The 11,503-nt window shown below is 35.3% G+C and overlaps 2 protein-coding genes across 2 annotated transcripts; both read left to right on the forward strand.

Moving 5' to 3' along the window:
- The first annotated feature begins 1,076 nt into the window (after window positions 1-1,076).
- Window positions 1,077-4,608, forward strand: Prp40 (pre-mRNA processing factor 40). Its single transcript, XM_033478766.2, has 8 exons — window positions 1,077-1,241; window positions 1,571-1,799; window positions 1,873-2,269; window positions 2,349-2,786; window positions 2,857-3,325; window positions 3,408-4,043; window positions 4,113-4,259; window positions 4,334-4,608. The coding sequence occupies exons 1-8, from the start codon at window positions 1,239-1,241 to the stop codon at window positions 4,529-4,531; spliced, it is 2,517 nt and encodes an 838-aa protein (XP_033334657.2). The 5' UTR covers window positions 1,077-1,238; the 3' UTR covers window positions 4,532-4,608.
- A 493-nt stretch (window positions 4,609-5,101) lies between these two features.
- On the forward strand, window positions 5,102-10,882 carry P5CDh1 (delta-1-Pyrroline-5-carboxylate dehydrogenase 1). Its single transcript, XM_033478970.2, has 7 exons — window positions 5,102-5,347; window positions 7,552-7,765; window positions 7,850-8,281; window positions 8,526-8,936; window positions 9,024-9,202; window positions 9,274-9,462; window positions 9,534-10,882. The coding sequence occupies exons 1-7, from the start codon at window positions 5,304-5,306 to the stop codon at window positions 9,766-9,768; spliced, it is 1,704 nt and encodes a 567-aa protein (XP_033334861.2). The 5' UTR covers window positions 5,102-5,303; the 3' UTR covers window positions 9,769-10,882.
- Window positions 10,883-11,503: the final 621 nt, after the last annotated feature.

Genomic DNA, 11,503 nt, shown 5'->3' on the forward strand with positions numbered 1-11,503 from the left:
GACAGGTCGTAGGATAATTAGCATACAGTAATCGAAATAAGAAAGGGGATAGACATAAAAACGAATCGTAAAATTGGTGAAAGGTCCAGATCCTGGTGCTTTTCTTTTGAAAGCTCTCATACAATGCAATGTTAAAATTTCAAGAAACACGTGAATAAGGCGTTTCAAGCGATTAAGACCTTCCACTTTTACTTATTTTAGGATCTGGACCTTCTACCAATTTTACGATTCGTTTTTATGTCCTTCGTCTATCCCCTTTCTTATTTCGATCACTGTATACTAATTACCTATACCTATTACTAATTACCTATACTAATTACGACCTGTCCTTAACGCTTGGAAAGCATTTTCTTTATCTGTTCGAAATGTAAATCGTACATTCGTAAACTAAAAACCGTTAGCTACGAATGTAACTTACGGGTTTCCAAAAATTTCAATAATTGTAATATACTTAATGAATAATTCTTAACTGTAATTCTATAAAACACTGAGGTTGACAATTTTTGTAGGTAATTACTACATTAAGTTTCAGCTTCGTTCTTAAAATTTTTAACAGTAAAAATCGTATAAAATTGCGAAATTATTCGTTGCTTTCGAAACTCCTTCTCGTACAGTAGAATATTGATTATTGATCGTCTCAATTAAAAAGTATTGAGATAGCTGAATTAAAAAAATTTTGTTGATTCATAAAGTAGAAACCATTAGCTAAAATGTAGCTTATGGAATTTCGAAAATTTTAATAATTGTAGAAATGATCGTCGTTTCAAGACGTTCGCAAATACGCTGGAGTATATGGTCGAGAATCCTGGAATATATGGGGTGAAAAGTGCAAGTCGAATATTGCTTCACGTGTTTCAGATGGAGCACCAGGCATATGGATGCGCGAAAAGAGTGAGAACGCAAGCACGATAAAGCGAGACAGCCTACGTTTCTCGTCCGTGTGTACATTTATCTATAGAACCCGCTAGTTTCATTCTGTCTCTCTCGATCATCTTCCGTTTTCTCCCTAAAGCTACTGCGCGAACCTGGATGCGCAGTAAAATGGTGGGGATAAAAATGCTTTCATATTATAGTGAAGCAGAATTGCTCAGTAAGGTGAGGTATTACCGTAGGTGTAGTGTAACAGTGTTGTTGCGTGTGTTCTTTGATTTATAAAGTGTTGAATGTACTGCATTAAAAAAACAACGTTTATTTTCAATGATTTGATTTAAAAAGAAGATTCCCTTAACTTCAGGACAATGGTATAGTATTATATGCATACATCTTAAATACAATGATTAATAACCTTATTCCTCATTATTACATATTCAGTTTTTTAAATTTTAATAATTTTTAATGACATAATTTAAAATTTGAACAACATGGCAGCTATAGAATTATTTGTTCCTTTCATTTTTACGTTCATTATGTATTTGAGTTATGATTCTGTTCTTACTATATGTGACAATTCATAAGATACATTAATAATCATTTAATTGTGTACTTTCCAAGTAAAATATGTTGCTCACTAGAAATAAATGTATCATTTTAAACGTCTTAATTTTTATTTTTATTTTAAAATGTGTTATAGGCTTCAAATGATGGTATACCACCACCTGCTGCGGTACCTGGATTTCCACCAGCAACTCCAAATATTGCTTCTAGTTTTGTACCACCCATTATGCCCACTGCACCCTTTATACCACCTCCTAGCCTGCCGCCCGGTCCGCCTGGCATAATGCCACCACAATTTTCCATACCTCCTCCTGGTTTTAGTTTTCCAATAACTGCTGCTCCTCCACCCGATGCTGGAGTTATAGGTCAATACTTCTATTTAAAAACATTCATTCGGTTCTGAAAGTTTACCTTATTTAGATGTTTCTTATATTTTAGCTGCACCTCCTCAAATAACAGCTCCGGGTATTCCTCCTCCAGCACCTATAGCAAGTGAAGCTGGAACTGCTGTCCAGCCTATTACAGCAACAGCTGAGAAGAAGACTGATTGGACTGAGCACAAAGCCCCAGACGGCAGAACGTATTATTATAATAGTGTTACAAAGCAATCATTATGGGAGAAACCGGATGAATTAAAAACACCTAGTGAATTGCTTTTATCGCAGTGCCCTTGGAAGGAATATAAGTCAGAAAATGGGAAAGTATATTATCATAATGTAACTACTAAGGAATCAAGGTGGACCATTCCAACAGAATTGGAAGAACTGAAAACAAGAATTGCAGCTGAAGAAGCTGCAGCTGCTGCGGCAGCAGTCGTTGCAAGTGCTACAAACAGGTTAGTGAGATTTGTTTAATGTAAACTTTGATTGTGTTCAATCAACTTAGATACAATTATCAATATTGCTGTTTTACAGTATAGTTCCTGTAGCCATGCAGCACCTGTCTCCAAATATTGCAATTACTAATGCATCACAAACCAGTACACCAGAACCAGGTGGGAAATCTGCAATTGAGCAGGCAATGGCTGCAACACTCGCAGCAATAAACATTCCTACTCCACCTGCAAAACCAGATGAGGATAGTAATTCTGCTAAAGGCTCTGCGAACGATAGTCGCACCAGTACTCCTGAACCGAAAATGCAATTTAAGGATAAAAAGGAGGCGATTGAAGCATTTAAAGAATTATTAAGAGAAAGAGATGTACCATCAAATGCTACATGGGAACAGGCAGTAAAATTAATTCAGAGCGATTCGAGATATCCACAAATGAAAAAGTTGAATGAACGTAAACAAGCATTTAATGCATACAAAACACAAAAACTGAAAGAGGAACGTGAACAAGAAAGATTGAGGTGAGTATCATAATTTTTTAGAACCATTTGCTGTTTCCAATGATGAAGTAATGTATTGTATATTAAATAGGTTGAAAAAAGCTAAGGAAGACTTGGAACAGTTTCTATTAGAAAATGATAGAATGACGAGTACAACAAAATATTATAAGTGTGAAGAAATATATGGTAATTTAGAAGTTTGGAGAGCTGTAGGTGACTCGGATCGTCGAGACATATATGAAGATGTTATTTTTAATTTGTCTAAACGAGAAAAAGAAGAAGCAAAGCAATTGAAAAAAAGAAATACCAAGAGACTAGCACAAGTTTTAGACACTATGACAGATGTTACATATAGGACAACTTGGCAAGAAGCACAGGCACTACTTTTACAACATGCTGCTTTTGCGGAGAATGCAGATTTATTGGAAATGGACAAAGAAGATGCCTTACTTGTATTTGAAAATCATATACGTCAGCTAGAGAAGGATGAGGAAGAAGAGAAGGAACACGAAAAGAAACGTAGGAAACGACAAGAAAGGAAAAATAGAGATGCTTTTATAGTAAGTTTTCTTAAAATTTATTATACTTTCGATGAAATGATCTCTGTATAATTTCTGCAATGAATTTCTTATAACTTTTCAGAGTTTACTCGATGAATTACACGAGCAAGGGAAATTAACGTCAATGTCACTTTGGGTAGAGCTTTACCCAATGCTCTCTGCTGATTTGAGATTTTCTGCTATGCTTGGCCAATCTGGATCAACGCCGTTAGATCTTTTCAAATTTTACGTGGAGGATCTAAAATCTAGATTTCATTCTGAGAAAAAAATTATAAGGGAAATTTTAAAAGATAAGAATTTCGAAGTACAAGTTAACACTACCTTTGAAGAGTTCGCTACCGTCGTATGTGAAGACAGAAAATCTGCAACATTGGATGCTGGAAATGTGAAACTGACGTACAATTTATTACTTGAGAAAGCTGAAGCTAGGGAAAAGGAACGTGTAAAAGAAGAAACTAGGAAATTCAAGAAATTGGAAACAGGTTTTAAAAATCTATTGAAGACACTTAATGTTGATTATCAGATGACGTGGGAGGATCTGCGATCTAAAATCGAAGAGGAATCAGACTTTAAAGCGATTACATTGGAAAGCGAAAGAGTTCGAATCTTTAAAGAATATCAACACGAATTGGAGGAAAGTTGTAGTCATCATCATATCAGAAGTAAAAAGAAAAAAACAAAGAAAGTAAAACGGAAATCACGATCTAGATCTCACAGTGTAAGTATATTACATAGTCTTAAGACTTATGGTAATCCTTTTGTCTAACACCTAATTGTGTTTTTATAGGAGTCTGAAGGAAGCGAAAAAGGCGTAAAGAAAAAAAGGCATAAGTCACGTTCACCAAGCGTTCCTAGTAAGTCTGATAGTTCTGAGTCAGATACTAGAAAATCCAAAAGGAAAAAGAATAAAAAGAAAAGAGGCCGCAGTCATTCTGTAAGTATTTTTGTTTTGTAAATATATTCTTTGAAGCGTATACATTTATTTACTTTTGCAATAATGGTTTACAGCGTTCACATTCGAGGCTTCCATCGTCAGAAGAATCACCAGAAAGAAAACGAAAAGAGGAAAAACACAGAAGAGCTTCTGCTCACAGTGAAGGGTCTGTTACGGAGAATGCAGAGCACCATGAACTATCAGAGGACGAGTTGGAAAAACAAAGAGCGCAATTACTCCGAGAGTTACAAATGCAACAAGAAGATAATTAAGAATAACTCATTTCTTAATAATACCTTATGTAACTTTAGGATACTGCATTATTAAATTAAACTTTGTACAAACTAAATTTTTTCTTGATTTCATTAATATATTGAGAAGGTTCCTTTCAAGTTTTATTCTATGTAGTTAGGAAATACTTAAAAAGTTACCAGGAGATTTTCAAATATAATAAATTACGAGTCTGCCAAAATAACGATTCTTATGTAAGTTTTATTATGTATAATCTAAGTTATACACTTTTCTAATAATAATTTTAATATGTCAAAATCATGTTTCACAAAATATTAGGTACATATAAAAATTCAATTCAATTATAATACATAGATCTGATTTATGATGGAAAATATAGGATATTATCTTTTATATTTTATAAAAAAACATCTTTATTTACAACAATAAGATTTTATTTATTAATTTTATTTTGCAACGTCATATTGAAACTGCTTTTAACGTTCGTGAATGTTTTTAGCTGAATTGTTTCGCCAGTTTGTTCGCAAGCCCCTATATTTTTTGGTTCCTCATTACGGCCCTGTTTCATAGTCGAATTGACGGAAGGTGGGGGACATGTGGGGGGAGGTTTGGCTCACTATTTGCTCGATGGTAGCCGCGGTCTTCGTACTTTCGACAATTCGGTACCTTGATCGTGCTTTACGGTGATTATTGTGAACGAATCACGTTGTTAACTTTGCGGAGTTTGAGGAACGAGTATAAAAGGCGTTCATGTAAAAAGTAACAAGGGAAAGTGAAGAAAAAGGAATAACAATGTTGAGTCTTTGCCGTCAAGCCATAATAGCTAACAGTCAAAAGTGAGTATAAAATTATAAAACACCTGGCGAGGCACAGTGTTTTAACAAAAGAAAATTTCGCTGGTTTGTGTTTTATTATTCTGCAGCATGCATTAGCTCCTGGTAACGTATATTGATTATTTTCGCGCATTGACACAAGCACTGTATAACAACGTCCGAACATAAATGAAGGGGCGCGCATATATGTATGTAGACGTCAGCTTATTGGTGTGTTATTGGTCCTCCGATTCGTCTTCCTTGTCATATTTCCTCTGTCCTTATGTTGTCCTTCCTTGTCTAGGACAAGGATAGGCTACCTTGCTGGCCTGTCGGAATTTTCCACTGTACAACGAACATGAAAGGTGTCCTTTGACAGTTCATTCACCAATCTTTTCTGACTGCGTAATACTTTTGATCCGATACGCTATTCTAATTTGCTCTCCAACGGCTATTGTATTATACTCTGTACGATACACCCGATATTTCAAGTAAATGTGTCTGCCGTATGTCCTGTCAGGTGCCGACGAATAATAAGTCACCTGATTTCTAACAATGCTTACTTACTCAATGTAGTCTGAGAGATGTAGAAAACGCGAGAGCATGCGTGCGAGTATGTTATGCATTCTTCTTATGCAGTCTGCAACTTCTACATTGTTTATTTTACCGGTAACGTCTTATGTCACTCGTGTGGACATGTAGGGCCATGCTAACGGTTTCTGCTTGGACGAGGCAGAGTATATTTTGTAAAATTTAAGATCTTATGACACAAGTGCACGTTTATTCTGACATAAAAGGCAAAACTTAAATAAAATCGCGAACACAGCCAAGAAATTCAAACAGAATTTACAAACTTTAATTAACGTTTTACTCATGCGCGTCACCAACGTCTTTAGAAATCTCTAATCGGCCAGCTGCATTACAAAATATAGGCAGACAATTTGTGAAACATATTTTCGGAATCTAATCGGCCAGACGTTATTTTGTCATTACGAATGATCAGAGGAAATGATAAATTGCATTGATAATAGTTTATATTAAACGTAGCTCTCATCCAAAAATGTATAATTTTGAAATATCACGGTTTACTAGATAGATATTAATCTTTTCAACATCTCGTGTATTAATGTTAATTCCCTTACCATGTGTTTGTCATGAAATGACTTTAAGTGTTTTCCATGCCACTTTTTATACTAGAACTGTGTTTTAAACTAATAGTTTTATTTGCGTACATATACGTGTCCTTGAAACGTGATATTTCTGAATACCCATACATCCGTACAAGACACGTGACGTGGATCACGTATTTTACCGACTATTCGTAAATATGTAAATCATACAATAGAAGATTTGATAATGACTTCGGTGTTTGCTAATCGGCAGACGTTATTCTGTTTCGTTAAGATAGCCGATAAAAAAAAAATTTTCCGTTGTTTCGTTAACCACGATTTCTAATTAATTAAACATTTTTTTTAGTACTGCAAAGAATGGATCTCTTGCCTCCAACTTGGTTCATTGTTCTATAATTGAACCGAGCGTATTCGTTCATTTGGATTCCGTTAATGTTGTTGGGTCGTGCATGACGAATCTACTACTCCATTGATTTATTTCAATTAACAGACCCCCCGTTATCGAATTATTTTTTGCACAATTAGTAATGCAGCGATAACTGGGATAATATGGGTCACTAAGATTCTGTTACATAATACTATGATCATGGTATTCGTTTGACATGTACAAGCCAGTTTAAAATAACGTCTTTCTCCCCTCAAACTAAATATCACATTTATGTAACAGATACGTGGTATTCTTTTCCGTTAAAACCCAGATAAAATAAATCTGATAGAAGGCGTATTTTTTTAAAAATAATACGCTTATGCATAATTTACTGTAAATTCATTATTAAATAATTGTATTTTTTAATTTTATGACAATTTGATGTTTTCTATATTTATTGTTTCGTTTATATTCATCTTTACATTAAAAAATCAAGCATGGAAAAGAAGATCTTCTTAAAATTTAAAGATGCAGATAAGACTATAGATTTAGGTTTGATTCCCAAGTACACAGATAAATATTTAGAGTTGGTTTGGGACAGATTTCAAGAGCTAATATTTGTACATACTACAGATCTCATCATATGTAACACTAGCAAATACAAAATGTAAACAGTAAACCTCGAAAACCTCTATTTTTATTCACATACTTAATGGCTCCTTTTTCAACAGAATTAGTACAAGATGTCTGGGAACAATTGTACCAGTACCCAATCCACCTGAATTTGCATTAGAAAATGAACCTATTCTTAGTTATCAGAAGGGCAGCCCCGAGAGGGCTGAGTTGGAAAAAGTCTTGGATAAGATGGCTAATGAATGCGAAGAAGTGCCATTAGTAATTGGAAATGAAGAAATTAAAACTGACTTATCTAGATATCAAGTTATGGTAAGTTACATAGCATAACAATAAAGAAATGATAACACAAATTTTGTAGTATGTATTAATAATCATAATGGTCCGTTCGTTTAGCCACATAATCACAAAGTAAAAATAGCTAAGTACCACTGGGCAACACCTGATCTAGTCAAAAAAGCAATCGATGTTGCTGTTAAAGCCCAGCGTGAATGGGAGAAATGTTCCATTGATAAACGTATACAAATTTGGTTGAAGGCAGCTGATTTAATGGCAAACAAGTATAGGCAACAATTGAATGCTGCCACTATGCTTGGCCAAAGTAAAACAGTTATCCAAGCAGAGATTGACAGTGCAGCAGAATTAATTGACTTTTTTAAAATGCATGCGTATTTTGCCAAAGATAGTCTCAAGTACCAACCAATTTCACCAGATAAAAACACTTTGAACTCTTTGAGGTATCGTGGGATGGATGGCTTTATTGCAGCAGTATCACCATTCAACTTCACTGCCATTGGTGGTAATCTTAGCTACACACCTGCTCTGATGGTTTGCATTTTTTTTTCAATTACTTCCCTTGCTGTAGCTTCTCTTCAATGAAAAAAAAATTAAGGGGTTATTCTAGCGTAAGCCTATTTATATATGTCTGAAGTACCTAATAGCACAAATTTGTAAGAAATATTTTATCAAAAATTATAGGAAAAAACAGAAATTTTTTATTTAATAGGTTACACTAGGACTTCCCTTTAAATACTAGAAATACAAATGCATAAACAAAATCAATTTGGTTTAGGGTAATGCTGTTCTGTGGAAACCATCCGATACTGCCCTACTTTCTAACTGGTGGATCTTCAAAATATGTAGAGAAGCTGGTGTACCACCAGGTGTAGTCAATTTCGTGCCCTGTGAGGGTCCTGTTTTTGGAGACACTATCACTGCTTCACCATATCTATCTGGGATCAATTTCACTGGATCAGTGCCGACATTTAATCGTTTATGGATGCAAGTTGGTCAGAATTTGGGGAAGTATAAGAACTACCCAAAATTAATAGGTGAATGTGGTGGAAAAAATTTTCATTTTGTACATCCAAGCGCTGACGCAGAATCAGTTGCTTATGGGACCATAAGGAGTGCATTCGAATTCAATGGTCAGAAATGTTCTGCTTGCAGTAGAATGTATGTACCAGAATCTTTATGGCCTAAGGTACGTTTTTCATATGTATCTCATACATGATAGCAATTTTTACAAATGATACATTTTCATTATTAAATGTTATTCAATCTTTTATAGGTAAAAGAAGTTCTTTTATTTATCCGTAAAAAACTGACGATCGGAGATGTTAGGGATTTTACTATGTTCGCTGGAGCCGTCATCGATGCTGCTGCGTTCAAAAGAATTTCCGGATACATCGAACATGCCAAGAAATCTCCAAATTTGGAAATCATTGGCGGTGGAAACTGTAACGATTCGTACGTTTCTTTCACTTATCATTGTTCAACACGTATTTCGGTATTATTACATAATATATATGTTTTTCTAGACGAGGATATTTCGTTGTTCCCACAATAGTGGTAACAAAGGATCCAAAAGATAAGATTATGACTGAGGAAATATTTGGCCCTGTGTTAACAATTTACGTTTACAAAGACTCGAAACTCGACGAAACCATGGAACTTGTTGAATCGTCGACACCCTATGCTTTAACTGGTTCGATATTTGCACAAGATGAGTAAGTACTCCATTTATCTCGTAATAAATTGTTTTACTTCGGTCCGCTTCACCGTTATCTTCACTTTTTAGACAATGGGCGAGAAAAGCGCTTGAGGAGTTCAAGTACACGGCTGGTAATTTTTACGTTAATGACAAATCGACCGGATCGGTTGTGGGTCAACAACCTTTTGGTGGTAGTCGAATGTCTGGTACAAACGACAAAGCTGGTGGCCCTAATTATGTCCTTCGTTGGGCCTCGCCGCAGTCGATTAAAGAAACGTTTGCCCCTCTGCGCGAATATGATTATCCATACATGAGATCTTAGGTTTAAGTACACAGCATGCATTAATCAAATGAATATGTACATATATTTTGTGCAGTAGCAGCATCCTCTATTGCAAACGTGAAAAAATGCTGTTGTTCATAGATGATCGATACGATCGATGAAATATTCTGATGCATTTCCTTTTACGTGGATTCACCACGTACAGGCGGCGCTATATTTGCACCCACGATGCAAGTGACTCGTGCTTCGTAGGAATTTATACTACAAAAAGCATAATGCTTACACACACATACGATTACTCGTGGTGAAAACCTATGTTTTCTACAAACAGAGTGTTCAGTGATTGGTATCTGTCCGTACCAATTGATTAGTATTTTTGTTTGGACATTAATCCTGTTACCGTCTGATCGATTAGATTGACGTCACGAGACAAGTATTACTTGTGAACCGCTTTTGAAGCTGCAACACGGGCTCACCTTATTGTTCGCTGCCAATAGACAATGATCATGTTATGTAACGTGCGGCATGTAGAGTCAATATATTGTTAAGATCGATTTTCAGTACAATAATATTTTAATATCTCAGGAATATGTGTATACATGGTCGCTGACGGAGAGGCATTTCAGTTTTTCGGTCATAGATTGCAGTTTTGCATGGAAACTTTTATAACGATAATAGCGGAATATGTATATCGTTAATAAATTGTACAAGGCGAATTGAAAAAAAAGAAACAAGACATCCTGGGCGTATCTGGGAATTGTGATGAATGCGTACTAGTTAGAAAAACCATGTCATTGTGTTTTTCTGAACTCACCCTCTTTTTTACTATTCTTACACGGATCGTTTACACATGGCGATATATATAATATATATGCGCATCCCGAATTCATTTTACTGTGTAATTCATGAGACAATATGTAGATGCGGGACAAACACAGTAAAATGCAAGAGTTACCCTTAAATTACGTTGTAGCGTCCGATTGTCGATCGGTCGGATATGTTATTGTTGACAGTGTGATTGAGGCATTAGAGTCTTATAAGTCGAACGGTGATTACCTAATTGAATACACAATAATATCTTAGATGTTGTGGCTGATGTTATAATGTAATTTATTTTAAGTGTACTATAGCAATAAAACACTGTACGATTACACATCTTTGCTCATTCGAATTATTTGATTAAATTGATATTATTATTTGATAAATAAAGTATCTTCCTGGCAGAAAATATTCAAGTGAAATATCGAAATGAATATAAAGCAACAAAAGGTTTATTAAACAAATTATCTCATACATTTTCCCATTGCAATTTTTAATATAATTAGTATGAAATTAATTAATTATTAATAATTTTTCATGGGCTGATTCGTTCTTCTGATGCTGGTTACTGGTTAGTTTATTTGAGTGCCAACTCGTCCCTGGGATTTTCTGCATTGTGGTTCTTCTGATGCCTGTAATCTACAAGACAAGGAAAAAGAGATTGTGCATCTAGGATGAATATATCGCACAATACTAGATCCGCCATCTAACAGATGATCAGCGGTACTAATTAGCTAGAGACTTCAGTGTACTGCCACGGATGACACCATCAGTTTCGAGGTTCACTCTCCTGTCGATATTTGCCACGGGTGGCGTCACCCGCTTATTTAGTATCAGCATACCATCGCCATCTAGTTTTTTCAAATATTTATTAGCTGTCGATAAATTCGGCTAACAGTTTGAGCGTTTTGACACCACGTGATTTGGCGCTGTACGAACCCCGAACAGAGCTTCT

This window comes from Megalopta genalis, chromosome 2 (assembly GCF_051020955.1).
Source record: "Megalopta genalis isolate 19385.01 chromosome 2, iyMegGena1_principal, whole genome shotgun sequence".
Taxonomy (NCBI): Eukaryota; Metazoa; Arthropoda; class Insecta; order Hymenoptera; family Halictidae; genus Megalopta; species Megalopta genalis.

Bases quoted from the DNA above. Each gene is read 5' to 3' on its own strand.
- Prp40 (XM_033478766.2), top strand. The intron at 3,326-3,407 runs GTAAGTTTTCTT...ATAACTTTTCAG, and splicing joins AAAATAGAGATGCTTTTATA to AGTTTACTCGATGAATTACA. The intron at 4,260-4,333 runs GTAAGTATTTTT...AATGGTTTACAG, and splicing joins AAAGAGGCCGCAGTCATTCT to CGTTCACATTCGAGGCTTCC.
- P5CDh1 (XM_033478970.2), top strand. From the start codon at position 5,304: ATGTTGAGTCTTTGCCGTCAAGCCATAATAGCTAACAGTCAAAA. The intron at 5,348-7,551 runs GTGAGTATAAAA...CTTTTTCAACAG, and splicing joins ATAATAGCTAACAGTCAAAA to AATTAGTACAAGATGTCTGG. The intron at 7,766-7,849 runs GTAAGTTACATA...CCGTTCGTTTAG, and splicing joins TATCTAGATATCAAGTTATG to CCACATAATCACAAAGTAAA.